This window comes from Lemur catta, chromosome 9 (genome assembly GCF_020740605.2).
Source record: "Lemur catta isolate mLemCat1 chromosome 9, mLemCat1.pri, whole genome shotgun sequence".
NCBI classification, from domain to species: domain Eukaryota; kingdom Metazoa; phylum Chordata; class Mammalia; order Primates; family Lemuridae; genus Lemur; species Lemur catta.
The window spans coordinates 6649612-6668495 of record NC_059136.1 but is presented as its reverse complement, the minus strand read 5'-3'; the positions used below and the strand labels follow the sequence as shown (position 1 = coordinate 6668495).

The following is an 18884-nucleotide window of genomic DNA, read 5'->3' as shown; positions in this document are numbered from 1 at the left end:
TGTGAATCCAGCAAACTATTAGGCCCAACTGGTTTGAGTAATTGGTGGTAGCAGACAGGTGCAAACCTGTCCCGGGGTGTCAGCTCATAGAGCAAATCCTTCGTAGTGTTCTCACTATCTGATAAATCACAGCATTCCCCCAAGGCCTCAGCCAGTGTATACAGAACAAAAAAGTCTCATATAAATCACTCTAATGTGAACTTAGCTGTAAGATTCATGAGCAGGACCATATAAACTCTTACCAGAAGAAGAGGCAAGTACTAATGGCATAGTATTTCTATATAAGTTGAAACCTTAAGAAAGACATTTTCTTGGTATGATCAACTCAAAGATTCTACTCCTCTGAGGTAGCTGCATGATCTAGTTTGTTCTCCAGTGGTCAGGGAATCCCTCTCTCTGCCCCAGGAATTGCATATAGAAATAAGATTATCCCTGGGGTTTTCTTGCCTTGGGTGTGAGGGGGACTAGTATGATACTATAAGTAAAAGTTTATCCAGTAAGTATTTATTATAGGCTTTTTACACAAATTAACTTGCTTACCATCAACATAACTCTATTGAGTGAATATTTCTGTCCTTATTTTAAAAATAGGAAAATTAAACAAAGGTTAGAAAAAAATGCATTGAGGTCACATGATTGCTAATGGTGGTCACACATTAGGATGAACACAGGTAAGATTGGGCCCAAATCCAAGAATTCCTTTGTCACCCCAGTGTCTTCCAATGTAGATAATAAGACTTTGGGTTTCATTCTGACGTGATATCAGACAAACCTACGCCTTTCATTTTACAGAAAAGTAGGGAAGGAGGAGGTATGGGTTAATATACAATAGGACATTATGACTTAGTGAACATGAAGTTATGCTACAAGCTGGTCTTTGAATATGAGAGTATAATATCTACCCACCATCAGTGGAATACACAGTTTTCCAATGATGTGCTGAGCTTTTACTGTAATAGCTATGCTTTCTTATTCACACTTCTTTGGGACCACAGATGCACATTTCAAGCCAGCTGGCCTCAGTTAACACTTGGCTTAAAACCCACGAAGAAGAAATCGAGGATACCTGGAGTGTGCACATTTTCCCATCTCAGTCTCCCTTCCTTAAATTCCAATCTGCCCTGGCACCTACAGAAATGAGGTAGATTTATTCCTTGTAATTCTTCCAGGCATAAAGAGCAACAGCTCACAACTGTCAAAGCAAGGGCAAAGAAGTATCATGTAGAGGTGTGATCTTTTTATTGTTTGTTTTCTCTATTTTAAATCAGAATCAAGAAGTACTAAGTTCACACCTGGAAGCAAGTTTGAAGGCTCGGTTGGCACATTTTGGTCAGACATCGTTTCCCAAGACCCTGGGGAAGCCAGTAAGTAGATACCAGCTTGGCCCAATCAAACATTTGCCTTGCACAGGGAAAAAAAAAAAAAAAAAACCTGCAAAAAAACAATAAGCCATCCCTTGCTTTCACAACACAAATCTGAGCTCAGTTAGATAGGCCAGCAAACCCCATTACACAGAGTGCAAAGGCAATTAAACAATGCCAGCTCCAGCTAGACTCTAAGAAATCTATGACCCATGGGCTCCTTGGTAACCACATCAATGCCTCACTTGGAAATGACTGGAAAATATGGTCTAGACAATAAAGACTCCACTATGACACTTCCTGGCAGGTCTGCCCTGGCCGTCACTCTGAGGCTACTGCCAAATCATGCCCCCTTTTCCATACCTGAGGATAATGGACAAGGCAAGTGGCTACAGAACCTGCCCCATTTGCTGTGGACATTCTACTTTCCCCACCTTTGGTCTGCTTTGCCTCATGTTGTCTAGTGATGGTATATATCTGCCATCCTTTGGTTGTACCATGAATAAGTCACTTTCTAACCACAAAAATCATTTCTCAAACATTACTTTTTTTTCTGAGGCTTTGCTAAAATGAAGTGTCTTGAGTGGTCAGTTCTAATGTCTGAGTGATCTCATTTTAGGCAAAGCCATCAGGAGCACCCAAATAGAACTCAGCAGCACACACTAACCTCAGTTTCCCAGCCTCCTGGTCCACCATGCTCAGGACACTGCTATCTGGGCTTTTTGACTCACAATATGATCACTCATTTCTACAGAGATGAGACAAATGGCTGCCATGCCCCTGGCTATAGACTGAATGTGTCCCCCCCAAATTCATATGTTGAAACTTAAACCTCAAGGTGATAGTATTAGGAAGTGGAAGCTTTCAGGGGTAATTACGTTATAAGGATGAGGTCCTCATGAATGGGATAAGTTTTCTTATAAAAGAGACCACAGAAAGATCTTTTGCCCCTCCTGCCATGTGAAGACACAGCAAGAAGGTGGCCATCTCTGAACCAGGAAGTGGGCCCTCACCAGACACTGAATCTGTTGTTGCCTTGATCTTGAACTTCCCAGCCTCCAGAACCATGAGAAATAAATTTCCACGGTTTGCAAGCCACCCTGTTTATGGTGTCATGTTATAGCAGCCCAAATGGACTAAGACACTCCTCAACCTCCAAAACATTCTCACCCTCTCCTTATACCACCTATCCAAACTCCTCCCCCATTCATGTGATGCCCCAGCAATAAATCTTCCGTATTTTCAAGGCATCTGCCTCCCACTCAGTTTGCAGAAGTTATCCCATCTCTGTGTCTCAGGTTGCACCCACATTCCCCCTTTCTGGGATAAGCAATACTTATGGCCACTCATCTTTTCCCTGGAAATAATAACATTTTCAGAACCACTCAGTGATCCGTGGAAAGGAGATTCCCAAAGACTCAAGGGAAAAAATAATTCTGAGAGCAAAATATGACACCTGTGAATGTAAAGTGGACAACTGTCTGGAAGTGAACCTGAGCAGGATGACTCCCTGCAGCATCAGAAAGCTCTTGCTAAGGCCTAACCTGTCCTTGCTCCAAAACTGGAAAAATAAAATGTGTTTATTCATCTTTCCTAAGCCATTAGGATTATTCAGCAATATGTTAACCAGTTTTTCCATTTTACTTTTGAGTTCCTCTTCTCATCAAGATGTACCTTTGTAAACAAGATGACCCTTACATGGTCACAAGATAATTTCAGAGACTAAAATGTGTCATGGGTGAGGCTAAATCAGGGACTGGGTTGGGAAATGTCAAAATGTAGCAGCAAGTTGGGCTTATCTGGGCGTGTGTTTGGGCATACACGTATACATGTATGAGTATGTTTACATGAAGCATGAATATTGATGCAAATAAGAACACAATGCATATGTTATTGCAGTGTACAGATACAGTCCAGCTTGATGTCCAAGAGGAAAGAGGGATGAACTATTGAGAAAATAACAAACAGGTATGTCAAGATCTAGTAGTTGCCACAAAGTAACTATTGAGTGCATGTTTGGCATAGGTGTGTATATGTGCGTACCAAAGTGACAGGGTTAATGGACAATGACAAAGACATGTAAGCAAGGCGTTAGCTCTGCCACTGAGTCCTACAGCTGGGAAAGTCACCTTACCCTGTAGTAATCAGTGCTGTAGACATCTCTGGACATGCCAAAGTCTCCAATCTTCACCAGCAGGTTAGCTCCAACCAGGCAGTTCCTGGTGGCCAGGTCCCGATGCACGAAGTGCTGGGAGGCCAGGTACACCATGCCCGAGGCGATCTGACTGGCGATATGGAGCATTTGGGAGAGCCCTAGCTCGCCCTTGGCCTGGCGTGGCTGCCCATCCACAAGGATCATTGCATCTGGCCCATGGGCCCTGTGAGAAGGTGGGGAGAAGAGAAGCAGGGAGAAATCAGGAGATCAAGGGGAAAGGCCTTCCTGGTCCCCAGTCCTCTGGAATGGCCCACAGAAATGAACGAAATGTCCCTTCTCAGCCTGCCTATGGCCTGCTTCTATCTACCTAAAAGTATATTATGTAAGTGTGGGTATGGGTGAAACTCCACAACCTGATTCCCAACTAGGATGGCAGCAGACGTACTCAAATGGAACAGGGCATGAACCTACTCTTTTTAATGTTTCACTGTTGCCCAGAGGTTTCCCAGTTGTTAGATGTCTATTATAGAATAAGTAATAAAACAACCACCACCAACTCTCACATAGCCCTTCCTATTTACCAAGCTCTGCTCTGATTATTTTAAATACAGCAATTCACTTAATCCTCCCATTGCAGTTTTGAATCAAAGATGAAACCAGACATGTGGCTATAAACAAGAGCTTCCAAAAAGAACATCGGGAGTGTTTGTTGCAATATACTTCCAGGCCCTGCCCCCCTAGGATTCTGATTGGCTAGGTGAGCTCATTTATTTGCATTTCCCATGTGCTCCCAGAGCTGATCCGCTGGCCAGTGATCCAGATATGAATGGCAGAGGGACACTGGTAGCTCCACACTCCTAACAACTCCACTACACGGCTCATCACTGGGTAACTCCTTGTGGTAGCTGGACTGGCTAGAAAGACCTTCTGACCCTGAAGCAGAGGTCTGAGGGCCCCAGCACCCCCTCCATCCCAAATCAAGGCCCGATTTGTTATCCTAACACCTTGCCCTGTCTTATCGGTCACTTTTAGTGTTCACTTTTTTCTCCAGAAAGCCCAATGAGCCGTAACCACACCAGGGCCCTTATTTATGCAGCTGGGGGCCAAGGAGCCCTGGTGCACAGCAAGGCCTCTGCCTGCTTTACTGCTTCTCCTATTTCCCCTGAAAGGCACCATTAAATACGAACACATTCGTTTTACTCTCTCCAGTGGGCTCTGCCTACCTCACTCGACAGAAGGAGAGGTGCTCCCTCGGCTCACAAGGAAGGGGGTTCAGCAGGTGAGCTCTCACTGCAGTCTACCAGGAGAGCACACTCCAGCCTGCCTCTGAGCACCACCAACTTGGAGATGCGAGAGTGAGCAGGACCAGTGTGGGGGGCCCAGAGGCTGTGTTTGTGAGAGCAGCCGGCAAGTCACCTCTGGAGAAGGGTTCCTGGGGCCTGTTGCTAAGAGCTTCCTGCCCCCAGGGTTCTGGGGAAGCTCACCCTTGACTGATAGCACCCAGGGAGGCAGACAATGGCACCTACTGGGAATCTGCTCCACAGTGGAGGCTAAAGCCCAGATTGTGTTGCAAAAAATTTCCCAGGAAGGCTGTTGGGTTTTAATTCAGATAGACTCCCCCATGCTGTCTTTAGGAAGGGACCCCACAGAGACACACAGAGGTCTTAAGAGTGCCAGCGAGTCCTGGTAGAAGTGTGCTCACATGCACGTCTTCCCTCTGCTGTCGCCACGGGGAAGGAGGAGGTGTGTTATCTGGCACCGGCGCTGCCCTCGCCTTATGTATTCCTTTCTGTTTCTTTCGTGCTGATTTTTCTTCTTACTGTCGCTTCTCCCACCCCTTGCCTTTGCTCTCGTCTCTTTTTATCTCCTTTCTACTCCCTTTTCCTTTCTTTTCCTTTTTATCCTGTGTGACACTGGTACAGAGAGGCACCGAGGAGCTCTCTGTAGCCCTGCTGGTGGCACTAGGGGCTGAAGGCACTGCTGCGTCTATGGAGAGGGTGTGACGGCCCTCGGACCCCAGGGGAACAGAAGCACAGGGGCAGGAAGGGCCCGAGTATGGAGAAAGGGTGTCGCCTGGATTAGAGGCTACCATGGCTCAGTTCTCATAAAATAATAATAGCAATTACTTTCAGAGCAGCTACCACTGGCTGAACACTGAGCCACGTGTAAGACTTGTCTAGGCGTTAGACATATATAGTCACTTAATACTCACAGTAACAACTCTGTGAAGCAGTTATTAATAGTCATGTTTTCTAGGAGAGAAAATTAAGGCTTAATAACTTGCTCCAGTTGTAACTAAGACATGACAAATCTGGGATGTGAACCAAGTCTGTTTTATGCTAAGGATGGAGTTCTCCGGGAAAAGAATCAATTTCATTGTGACTCCAGGTTTAGGAGGCCTAGGACATCCTGCAGGTACTTTAGATTCCTCCAGGGCCACTTTTTTGAAACCCAGCTTGTAAACAGCGCTCCAAAGACTTCCCCAGTCTGTTACCTGGTACCAACTCTTTCCCTTGCTGCCTCAAAACCACAAAACCCTATTGAATGTCCCACTTCAAGGGGATGCTGATCAGTTTTTGGTGAGTGAGCTACAGCCTTCTATAGCTTACATGTGAACTTTGGAAATCTCATTCTCAGCCCTGGGATTCAAATGGTGGCTGTGGCAGAGAACACACCCCAGATGTACAACCTGCTTCCTGGGACGCTGGGTTCCACAGACCTTCAGGGGCTGCCCCTTCCACATCCGGGCACTATTTACAAGTGGCAGCTGTGCAAGGTAGAGAAGTCCTAACTCTGCACTAGTGAGAGATGCTGTCTTCTCTGGGGAAGGGACATCCACACCCTGAAACTTCATCCAGAACTTCTGGCTGGGGTCCCAATCTCTTACCAGTTTCATCAAGAGCCTCTCAAAGTCTAGATGATATTGCTCCAGGCTTGGGGAAACCCTTCTTACAACAAATCAGTTCTTTCTAGAACAGTGCTATCCAACAGAACTTTCTAGTGATGGAAATGTTTATAGTGCACTGCCTAATACAGCAGAAACTAGCTTGAAATGAGTACTTGAAATGTGGCTAGTGCAGCCAAGGAACTGAATTATTAAATTTTATTAAACTTTCATTAGTGTAACTCTAAGTTAAACTGGCCATATATGGCCACCATGCTAGACATCACAGTTCTAACATTTACCCAGAGAAAACCTGCCCGCTTTTTTTCAAATCATCTCTGTCTCCTGATGGGTTTATAACCTTGTACCTTCTTATTCATCATCAAAAAGTCTCTGGCAAGAAGGGCTCCAGGAGGAGTGTAAGGTACTAGCCTCACTTTACACGTGAGAAACTTAGGACACCAAGGGAGAAAGCTATTTGCACCACTGGCGAAGGGTGGCCCTAGAACCTTAGTCTCAGGCTGGCAGGGCCTCCTGGTCCTCCCTGGACCCATCTCAGACCCTGCCCTTCTTCTCAGTGCATCTTGGAATCAGGAAGAAGAGTACAGGTTACATGTCATGGCGTCCTCAACTTGTTTCCCCTGGAAATCAGGGACAAAGGCCTGCATCTACCTGCTAAGGAGATGTATAAGAATGACAGTAGGCTTCTCATTCCTCTTCCTCAGACTTAAGTGTTGAGAGGGGGAAGTGTGATTTCTGGCTCCAGAGGAAACCCCAGGGGTCTGGTGGGCCGGGGGTCGGCAGTGAGGGGGATGACAATCCGCACTTACCTAAGGAACTTGTTCAGGTCCCCATGCTTCATGTACTCAAAGACCATGATGAGGGGGTCCCCATCGCCGCACACCCCGTAGAACTTGACGATGTGCTCGTGCTGCAGGTTGGTGAGCAGCTCGGCCTCCCTCTGGAAATCCTTCCGGGCAGCCAGGGTGGGGTCCTTCAGGGCCTGGGAACAAGGCAGGACACCAACTTTGAGCAACTACAGGTCAGCAGGCCGCCTTTTCCCCTGGGAAGCAACCTGGCGCCACACACCTCTGGGTTCCCAATAAATACGATTTCAAGTGGAGTTTAAAGACAATGAAGCTCAACCACTGCTGCAAGGCCTGACCCCTTCCTCCTCCAGCAGTGCAATCCCTGTAGAAATAGAAACCCACTTCCTGACCCCCACACCCACATCCCTTGCGCTCGCTGGCGATTTCAAACGTGTCCGTCTCAGAGTCCCCGGGCTTCCTCAGAGATGAGTGTGGACGGCGCGAGCGGCTGGGAGGTGGAAGGCCTGGCCAGAGCCCCTGCTCCTTGGCTCCTCTGAACAAAGGGTCCCACAGCTAAAATAAACAGTGTGAAAACACTTGCCTTGGCTTTGTAAATCAGCACGTGCCCTTAGCCTACCGGAAATCAGGCAGACAACCAAAGTCATAAAGTCTCCTTGTTCTTTCTTGTCTTTGTTTTTAGACTGTGAAGGAGTCGGTTTCTGCAGAGGAGAGTGAGCACCTTGGCTTCTAGAAGGCACTTGCGTTCTCCTAACAAGGCTGGAGGAAGCCTTGGCAGGGGGCAGCTGTGGAAATGGCATTTCATGAACAGAAGCCTCAGAAACGCCAGCACCAGGCGGAGTGCCACAGAGTCCCAGTGCAGGACAGGAAGGTCGGCATCTGGAGGCCACCACAATGCCAGGATTCAGCCTTTGCAGGGGTAGGAGACCCAGGTGTGAGGGAGACTGCAGACCACGCCACTCCTATAGGGCCCAGGAAGATTAAAACACCCGGGAAGACCTTAAGTAGCAAATGTGGATTTCCTGGCACCAGAAGGCGACCACGAGACCAACGCTGAAGCCTTTGAGCACATCTGGGGACCTTGCATAGGACACTGCGTGCGGACACTGCAACACTGGCCAGGATGGATGATGGTCTGTGAAGGGGGGGCCCTGCTGCTGGAGGAGCAGCCCGTGTACGTAGGCTCCCGCATTTCTCCAGCCTCCCCACCCTCCCCACAAAGTCAGAAGGCAAATAAGGCCAAATATCCACTCGCCTCAATGGATACAACATGAGGCAAATTTTCACTAACCATTCTCAGGTTAGTGAAAATCGAGACAGACTGGAGATCTGTTTGCATTCTCTCTGCTGGGCACCTGGCCTTTTCCAGCTACTAGGCAGATGGACCCCTCCTGTAGATCATGAAGTGCTGAAAGGCCTCCCTAGCCAGCGCCCTTTCTCCTGTGGCTATAGCCCCATTAGCTGGCGTCTACGGGGCTGCCTTGGTTCTAGCACGGCCATAGGGTGAATCTGAGAAAAGAAGTGCATCTAGGGACCCACCAAACTTCTCAGTCGCCAGCACACATCAGAGATGATGGACTCCTGGCCTGAAAATGGTCCTAGGTACCGTCTGCTCCCACCTGCTCATTTCTGGAGTTGGAGAAACTGAGGCACAGTCTGTCTAGGAATCAAGCCTGCATTCACACATCTTGAATGATAGAAATCTGGAGTTGGAGTGGACCTCCGTGATCTCCCGGTGGGCTTCACAGGGATCCAAAGTTCAGTAGCAATGTCTCTAGGGCCATCAAGGGGTTTATGGTCTCTCAGCCAGAGATCAATCCCCACTCCAACGTCAACCAGCGCTACCTTCCATTCTTTTTTAAAAATTTGAGGTTTTTACAAATTAGTGCTAGATTAAATGATTCTACTGCTGACAAAAATGTTGAAAGTTATCTACTGTAACCTTCCCATCTTCTGGATGAGAAAACTGAGGTTCAGAATGGGACAGTGGCTTGCTCAAGATCATGCAACAAGCAATAGCTTGAGTCTGCAGCCGGTGATACTCTCCTGCCCAGCCTGCCTGAGTTAATGTATGAGACGAATTAGTCACTAGCCAGGTTCCCAAGGGTGTGGTGGGCAGAGGAATGAAAAGACGTGGGAGTGCAGGGGAGAGGGTCAGGAGAGGCGAGGGCCATGGGCTTCCAGCAGAGTGGCCGGGCCCAGCGAGGGCTCCAGGCTTGCAGGGCAGGCCAAGGGCAGAAGTGAGAGGTCCATTCTATCAGCCCATCGCTGGTTTGTCCCAGACCTGATTCTATGTGCTCTCACCTTCAGCTGCGGCTGCTCGCTCTGGGAAGCTACCTAATAACAAAGGAACTGGCTGCAGTGTCCACCCACAACCAGAACAAAGACATTTGCGAAGTCAGAGCACCATGGTGAGAGGGAGCCTCTCCGGGTGACCCAGCTCCTGGCAGTGGCCCTGAGCTGCACGGGCTGGGGTGTGGGTATAGGGTGACTGAGAGTGATTTATTTATTTTCATGAAGAAAAAGAAGGGGGAAAAAAAGGAACCCAGCATGGGTGGGATTGGAGAATATAAAGATTTATGTGAACCCTGGGTTTATGAGAGAGAGAAGTAGATCAAATTTGGGGCCAGCCAAATGGCCTCTCTCCATCTCTTTAAATCATCCTCTCCCACAGTCTGGACGTCTGACATCCATGGGATATTTCCGTTCTCAGCTCTCGAGCGGTACCCGCCAGCGTCCCCCAGCCTGGCACCCTGCACTGCCAGGCAGATGTGAGTTCCCCACTAGGGAGGTGGGGCGCAATTCTCGTCTTCCACGCCCCTTCCCCTGCCCTCCCAGTGGGTCTCCCAGCTCCTGGCGATATCCACAGGGCAAGGAGCTGGGATTTGCCCTCCTTCTCTCCCCCTCCTTCTTCCGAAGTTTGGGGACGTTTTCCTCTCTGCCTTTCCCTCTGCGTGCACCAGGTCTCACATCCACCTCCCGCTCTGGGAGAAGGTTTCGGGAAGGCAGTTCACTGAGTGGAAGGGAAGCAGGCTGGGCAGCGAGAACACAAACTTCTCAACAGCTCCCAACTTCTCCAGAGCCGTTTCACGTCTTCATCTTGTCCAGCCTAAGGGATCTGTCACCTTCCATTGTTCCTTTCTTCTGTGTGTGTGTGGGGGGGAGGGGGATGTATTTCAAAAGATGTTCAGTTTCAGATTTGACTAATGTCCTGAAACCCATTTTATTATACACACAGGGATATTCACATTCCTAAATGTTCAAAGTCCTAAATGATTAAATGTACATACATACAATCAACCCTCTTTAATTATAAAAATCACCTTTCTTTTAGTCTCTCAAAATCCATTGTCACTTCCCTGTGGTGAGAGTCCTGAACAACTTTACCAGGGAGGAAGATGGGTAGTTATCACACATATGGGTGCTCCTCTCTCTCCTGTCTTCTGAATTGGCTTCCCGCAGTTTTTAGGATAAAATTCAAACTCCTTAACTCAGCCTTGGCCTCTGAAGGTCTGGTCTCCTCACCTCTCCTCTGCCTCTCCCCACCCCCAAACACTCCTTCCCCCTCATTCATTTTGCTTCAGTCTCCCTGGCCTTTCTGTCCCTCGTACCCTCCAAGCTTTTGCCTGCCTTAGGGCCTTTGCTGTCCCTTTGGTCAGAAGAACTCTCCACTGAGCTGCATCTACATGACCTGCCAGATTAGCTGGGCCTGCCCATGACCTCTGCAGAGCATGAGACCCTGAGCACTCCCTGCTGGGTGGACATCCAGAGAGACACTTCTGTCCCAGAAAGGGGCTTACCAAGAGTCAGCTGTGATCGTTCCCAAATTCATTCATGACAGTTAAACCTGTTAATGTAATTACTTAACGTAATGAAATGTTCTAGAAACCAATGAAATATGAGTACAGGTTGGGGAGTTTTTATGGAACCTAGGACAAATGCTTTTGAAAGACCTGCTAAAGGTGAGTGGTTAAACATACTGTTAAGAGTGGAAAGAGAAACTATTTAAAAAATGGGAAAATAGTTAAACTCGGAGATTTCTGCACTCAGATTGTTTCACAAATGTTTTAAGCTCCTGCTCCGATTTAAAGTAACTGAAACTGGAAATCAGGAACATACACAACAAAAACCAAAAAACCCTCCAAATCAAAAGGAACCCCAAAGCTGAAGTTCAGATATATTACAAGAAATATAATGCTAAACCCAAATAACTAAAATCACCAATAACCAGAATATGAATTTCCTGCAGAAACATAAATTTCATTTACAGGCTCATAAAAATTTTAAAATAAGTAAATGCTCTAAGACAGTGAAGAAATAATAACTTAGAAAAAAAAAACAAGAAGGTATATAGCAAGATCAGGGAGAAATAAAATCAAGATAAGCACAAAATTAAGAACCAATTAGAAATCTTAGAAGTAAAATATATGGTCATTGAAGGTAGAAAACCTCCATAGACAGGAAAAACTCTAGACCAGATTGAAGCACAAGAAGAATTCAGGAATTGGAAGGCCGCGGAGGTTCCACTGGGACAGAGCATCAACTGACAGAAGGGAAAGTAGGAAGCGCGGAGAGGAGGGGCTGCATTCCCTCCTCTGAAGGACGGGGGTCCCCTGGGTTTGAATGTCATGTAGGTGCTCTGTTTGTCAAGTGACTACTTAAAAGTCACACCACCTATTCAAAAATCGAGTGTATTATGTTATTTTAATGCCACGTTTACACTACACAGATATGCAGATGCTGCTCTGTCCTGTCCTGCCCCCCTTTTCTCCCATGGGTACCCCTCTTGTCCGCCCAGTACGCTGCGGCTCCCACGAAACAGGCTGCAATTCCTGCTCCCGTGCTCACACCATAGCAACTGCTGGGCAACACGTTCTTGCCGACTGATTTAAAACCATGATTTTAAGTAAACACAATCGTGGGTTATAGTTGTAGGTGTTCTCTAGAAGTATGAAATTAACCTGCATCAACAGAGAACTCACTCCAGAGGGAGGAGCCTGCAAAAAGGAGTGAACTCTAAGGAGGGAGCAGCAAGTGCCGCTTCTGGGATGTTCTCTGGAGGAGAGGGGCTTCTCCAGGGCTGATGCGATCGCCAGGCAGATCCACTGACTGGCAAATGCTGTCAAATCCCAGAGCGCTCATTTCCTCACGGTTCCCAGACTCGAGGAGAGAAAGAAACCCTCTTAAAGGGATGGAAACAGAAACACATTTTCTGCATTACCCAGTCTGGGTACTGCCCTCAATGCCAGGCCACTCAGGGGAAACATTTCCCAGGGTTTTCAGCCATCATTTCATTTCCTGCTCAAAGTGCAAAAATGTTCAGCTCATTCCCCAGTCCCCAGACGGATGTTTGACCACCCAGTGGATTAGTGTCATTCTATACATTAAAAGTCCTGGGGCAGTGCCGATTCTCAGTTTAGAGACAAAATTAGAAAACTTTCCACATCCCTGGTGGAAGCTGTTTAAAGACGCCCTGTTTGTCTGACCATCCCAGGTCTATGGAGACACACTGAGAATGTTTATTTACAGAATGCCCCGCAAGAATCATCTTTAGCCTTTTAAGGTGCAATATTCTAGTTCCTTATTTATTTTCTAGAGCAGAGGTTGGCAAACCTTGTGTATTTTTATAAAAAAAAATATATTGGAAAACAGCCACCCTCATTCATTAATGTATTATTTATGTTGCTTTCCAACAACATGGGCAGAGTTGAGTAGGGCCCTCAAAGCCTAGAATGCTTACCATCTGGCCCTTTAGACAAAAAGCTGGGTGACCTCTATTCTAGATAACCAATGCAAGCCTGGCAAATCATATGTCATGCATCTAAGCACATTCAATAATATCAATAAAGACGATGATAAAAAGAAATAACAGCTACTTGTGACTGAGCATTTACTAAGTCCCAAGCAGTGTGTTAAGGATTTTATACACATTATGTAATTTAATCACCAACATTCTCAAGAGGAGCTATTATAATTCCCGTCATACAGATAAGGAAATTGAGGCCCAAAGAGGTGAAGCTGTCTTACACAAGGTCACAGAGCTAATCAGTGGGGGAGCTGGGATCTGCACCTAGGCTCTCTGATGCCCATGCTGTGCCGGGCCCCTGCATCCACGGAGGTAGTCTGCTCTCTGTGGACAGAAGCGATCTGCAGATGCCCAAGACTATGAATACAGAGACCTAAAAGTCACAGAAAGAAGAAACTGCCTTTCTGACAAAGTTCTAGCCAGACTTCTCAGGGCTAAGGATGGGACACTGTTGAGGTCTGGCTGAATCCCGTAGCTCTTGCTCCCGGCCCACTTGTTGGCCCACGTCTCAGGACATCGTGCAGACCCCACGCTGGGCTCAGGACCCTGCTCACCGCACCCAAGGAAGCCACTCCATGCTCCAGACTCCAGAGCAGGGCTCCAGAGACCTGTGGGTGTCTCACTGAGGCTGTCCACATGTTTTGTGTCAACCATGTTCAAAATTTGTCCAACATTGGTTTACAAAGAGAAGTTATTCACTGCTGGGGAAAAGGTCAGGGAGGGCAACTGGTAACAGCAGCAAACAGTAGCAAAGTCCCTTCACTATGCCCCAAGCAGTTCAGCTGCTGCTGCAAATCTACGGTGGCTGAGAAACACAAAAGCCCTGTGCTTAAGGGACCCACCAGCAGCTGCCAGGGGGAGGTTACGCCCAGGCATGCAGCCCATTGGGGTCTGAACCTGGGTCCCCCACAGGAAGCATCTAAGAATCTCTGGCACCTCACATGTTATTCTCCTAGTGCCAAACACTTGCCTGTCCTGGCCCCCCGCCCCATCTCTATTCCCAGTAATGTCTGTGCCCATGAGCAGTGGCTCCCCAGGCGTCCTTGAACAGCCCAGCTGCATCAGCTCTACCACTCAGAAAGGTCGAGTGACCATCCAGGCATAGACAACACATCCTACAGAGCCACTAAGAAGATTGGAGGGCCAGCCCTATGACAGGAGTGAGCCCAGGGCCACCAGAACAAAACCAGGTCTGTTCCCAGGCATAACTTGTTCCCCAGGCACGTCCCTCTCAAGTGCCGCAGCTCTTGACCTCTGAAGCCAACGTAAGTCGGTTTTGGTCCAGAGGAAATGTCATTGACCTTGGAGCAAGGTCCCCTGATTGCATCTGAGAAAGCCCGTTTAAGCACCATCTTCTCAAATGTAGTGGGCCTTTCCCTCCCCCTGCCCTCCCAGTGCCCTCGGCCAGCCCTCTTCCTGGTGCCCACATGCCCCTGGGGTTTACCTTCACAGCCACCAGCATCTTGTCCTTGGTTGGGCTGAGGTTGTAGCACTCGGCCAGGAAGACCTTTCCAAAGGCTCCCTCGCCCAGTTCTCGCTTCAACACGATGTCTCTCCTCTTAATGTGCTGCACATCTGTAGGAGGGACAGACAGGAGGGCAGCAAAGTCAGTCCTTGGAGCTTGTCCTCATTTGGTGGCCCAGGGAGATAAGCGAGTGCAGGGGTCTAGGGTGGAGAAACCGCTGCGGAGTCCATGGCAGGGAAAGGCAAACTCTAGCACCCTGACTTTGGCATGAAAACTGCCACTGCTTGATGGTGTGAGAGCCTAACCCAGAATGGAATCTCAGCACTGCCCCCGCCCAGCCCCTAACCTCTCTAAACCTCAGCGCCCTCTGCTAGAAAACAGAGTCAATAGTGAATACTCAGAATTCTGGGATTAATCAGCTATAGTTCTCGGAGGTAGCGTAAAGCAGCCCTCATGGTTATTGTGCACATGAATCCCCTGGGAATCTTGTTAAAATGCAGATTCTGATTCAGGGGGTCTGGGAATCCACATTTCTAACAAACTCCCGGGTGATACCCGTGTGTTCTTGGTCACACTTCGAATTGTAAGGTTTCCAGGGTATGGTTGAGAATAAGATTTGAATACTGGCTCTATCCTCTTACTAGTTTTTTGAGCTTGGGAAAGTTATTTGACCCCAGAGCCTTGATTTCCTCATCTGTAAAATGGGATTAACAAGAAGACTTACCTCGCTGAATTCTTGTGAGGATTAAATGAGATAATCCATATAAAGAGTTTGGCCCAGAGCCCGGGACAAACTAAAGACACACAGGCGCCCACACACACACCGTGTGCACACACACCATGCACACACATATCACACACACACCATGCACACACACACCACACACATGCCATGCACACACACACCACACACACACCATGCACACACACACCACATACACACACACACACCATGCACACACACTGTGCACACACACCACACACACACACCACACACATACATCGTGCGCACACACACTGGCGCTTGTGGTAACCTATGGCTGTAATGACCGTGGCACTGTGCCTGGTTTGTGACAGAGACTACTAAACTGTAGCTAAAATTACCCGGAGGGAACCTCTGCTTTGTCTCTGTGAGAGAAAGACCAATGAGTTCAGGAAAGGCAGGGACTGCCCCAGAAGAGGGTCTGTGCAGAGAGAAGGGTTGCCACTGCCTTTGCTAATTCAGCAACCTAATTAAAGTCTGCCTGCCAGGAGAAAGCAGAGCTGTGACCTCAGCCCTCCCCCATATTTGCAAAGAATGCTCCGAAGGAGTTGCACAGCAGCGGGCTGGGAGGGTAGGGGTGAGCTGGAGATTACTCACTGACCTTTCATGAATTGTTCAACAGGCACAAGCCGGTTAAATACCTGCATGAACATTATGAAGAGCATTGCACAGCCAGGAAAGAGGACTGTCCCAAATGACTTTGTCAAGAAATGAAAGCTGAAGATCCAGGACCATGACAGACTGTTCCCGTGGAGGAGATGTGACCGAACAGAGGGGCACGGCGGGAAGGCTTAGGTTAGTGTGGTTGGTTTGGGGATTCCTTTTGGAATAGACGTCACAAATCGTTTTTGTTTTTCCCCATCAGAGTTCTTGGTATCCTCATGGTATCGCAGATGATCCACCCAGCGAGGATGTGTGGGAGGAAGCATTTGCAGATTGTTATCTGTCTCCCTCCCCCAAGACCTACAGGCTAACAGCTGCTGCTGGGTGGTGCTCACAGGCCACAGGGCTGCAACGTCCCAGCCTTTACAGCAAGGGGATTAAAAGGGGTTCCCTTCTCTACACCCTTGGACTCTGTTTCCCAGCTGCCAAGGAATGGTATTAATACTTGCTGGCGACGGGGAAGGCTACAGAGTCTCCCACCGAGAGAAAATGGGAGGCCACCCGCACATGCTGCCTAATCACTCCCAGGTGACTAGTGGTGGCGCATGGGGGCCTGAGAGCCGAGTGTCCTAGCATGGCCTGCAAGCAGAGAAGGGTCTGGCGGTGGCAGCTGTGCAATGCCAAGCCCACGTCTCTGGACATGCAGGGGGTGGTAAAGGACACAAGCCAGAGGCGTTTGGCTCAAGACCTGGGTCCTCCAAGGGCCTGTGCACTTCACACAAAACAACTTGGGTCTCAGATTCCTCATCTGAAAAATGGGCATGGGTGGCTAATACGAGTTCTACTTGCCCATTACCTGAGCTATGCTATGTGGAAATTTGTAAACTTTTAAGTACTAAAAAATGTAAGTTGTGCTTTAGTATTTTCATCATTATAGGTATTATAGCACGAATAGGGGAAACAAGGGTCAAGTCAGGCATCTCCACCTGGTGGCTGAGTGCAAGGACATGCCATGACACCTGGGGAAGAGCCCCCTTTAGCCCCAGACCCCTCCCCAGTCCCACTCTCCCTCCGCATTGCAATAGGAGAATGCTGAAACTTGGGCCTGCACCAGCATCCCCTAGAGGGCTTGCAAAAACCAATTGCTGGGCTCCTCCCCCAGAAATTCTAACCCAGCAGGTCCAGTTGGGGCCTGAGAATGTGCATTCCTGAGCTCCCAGGTTGTGCTGGTGCAGGAACCACACTTTGAGAACCACTGGAACAGGACTGCGTTGGTGGAGTGAGGGAGGAATTAGCCAGCTGCAGAAAGATGCTCAGCTTTATAGCTTGGCCTCAACCTTGCCCACAAATAGCCGAGTCATGCCGCACTGCCACAAGACCAGGGGGAGGTCAGAGGTCCTGGGCTCACCTCCGAGCTCCTCCTCCCCTCCCTACCTATGTGCCTAGGTTAGATCAAGTCCCCTCTCAGAGCCTCAACTACTCATCCACGAGATGGAGATCATGCCTTTCCTGCCTTCCTACGTTCTGGAAACATCTCTACAAAGGCAAAACACTAGTATGTATTTTCCTGAGTCTCTAAGTCCAACTGTGGGCTGGGAGACCTCACCAGCGACTCTCAGGACTTCTCACTCCCAGCTACAAACTGAGCTTGGAGGAGCTTTACAGAGAGCTGGACTCTGTCTCTCAGCCGCTGTGCCTGGGTCTAGTCTTGGAGCCTTCCTGCTGCTCTCCCTGCCTGGGCGGCAAGGAGCACGGGCCGTGGCAGGTTCAGATGAGCCACGTGGGAGCAGCATCCAGGGAGTGTTTCCCAGCCCTCCCTCAACATCCCCAGAGTTGCGCGCCTGGCAGCAGCTGCAGCCCCCCGGCCACGGGCACAGAGAGCTTTGACAGTCGAGAGCCTTGAGGGTAGCAGGGGGCAGGTGAGCACATTGCCGGAAACAGAATCGTCTGCGCTCTGCAAGCGATGAAAAAGGCAGAACAGAAGCCTCCTATGGGCCAAAGTGTCTTCCCCAAATGTGCAAACAGATCTTTTTCATAGACGTGAAAATACTCAGTGGCTCAGAATGAAATGGTCTTGGCTCATTCTAGTCGTTCAGGGTGAAAGCACTTCGACACCAATGCCTGTGCTTAGCACTGAGCAGGGCGGCGAGGTCTGGGGAGGGGCAGAATTCATCCCGCTATAAATCCTCCCCCAGGAGACAACTTGTTCCTGGCCATGGGGATAAGAAGCTCCACAAGGTAACCAGGGAGCTTTGGCAGAGAGTAGCTGGATTTAGGCCAAACGTATAAGGCAAATCACTTCCATGTGGCCAACCCCAGGCACCAGCGAGACTCCAGACTCCAAAATATCAACTCAGCAGCTTCTTTCCCTGAACCTACCGAGGAAGAATAGGGCAAAGGGAATTAATTTGTGCCCAATCCTACTATGTGTTCAACATTTGATTCTCTTAATAACCCCGAGGGGTAAGTGTTATTCCACCCTTTTCGCAGATGAGAAGACAGTGGGGTAACATTCCCAATTCACAGAGGTAAACAGTGCCACGGAAGGGCTTGCTCTTCTTTTGTGCCCCCCGAGCCTGTGTTCTTCCCTTTCCCTTAGGTTACCTCTACTGCGTCCTCCCAGACTATGGCCACTAAAATGACCTGGTCCACAGACACTCAACCCTCTATCTCCTGCCACCTTCTATTTCTGCCCAACTTTCCCTACCCTGCTCATGCTGGCACTGTACTATGCATCTTCCCAGGGAAAGGGAGGAGCCCCCCTGTGTCCCCCGAAGTCAGGGCGGAGCAGGGAAAGCTCTGGGGATTGGGGGGTGGGTGGGGGAGAGTGTGGGAGGAACAGCCGCTGCTCAGGCCCTGGGGAATGGCTGGAGTGAGCCGTTACATCTCTGACGTCCACACGTCTATTTGGGTCCCTACTTGTGCATACTTTTAGCTCACACAGTGCTGCTCAGAGCTGCCTCTGGTGAAGCCATCTGACCTGCATGCCAAAAAGTGATGGATTTTTCTAGGAGGAGAGG

The 18884-nt window shown here is 48.7% G+C and overlaps 1 protein-coding gene across 1 annotated transcript in view; it reads right to left on the bottom strand.

Annotated features, from left to right (window-relative positions):
* NTRK3 (neurotrophic receptor tyrosine kinase 3) overlaps nucleotides 1-18884 on the bottom strand; it is a 351142-nt gene that overhangs the window by 46768 nt on the left and 285490 nt on the right. Inside the window, exons 13-15 of the mRNA XM_045561747.1 lie at nucleotides 14478-14608; nucleotides 7231-7403; nucleotides 3496-3739 (exon numbers count right to left, since the gene is read on the bottom strand). Coding sequence (XP_045417703.1) covers nucleotides 3496-3739; nucleotides 7231-7403; nucleotides 14478-14608 — 548 coding nt within the window. The remainder of the gene's footprint in view (nucleotides 1-3495; nucleotides 3740-7230; nucleotides 7404-14477; nucleotides 14609-18884) is intronic.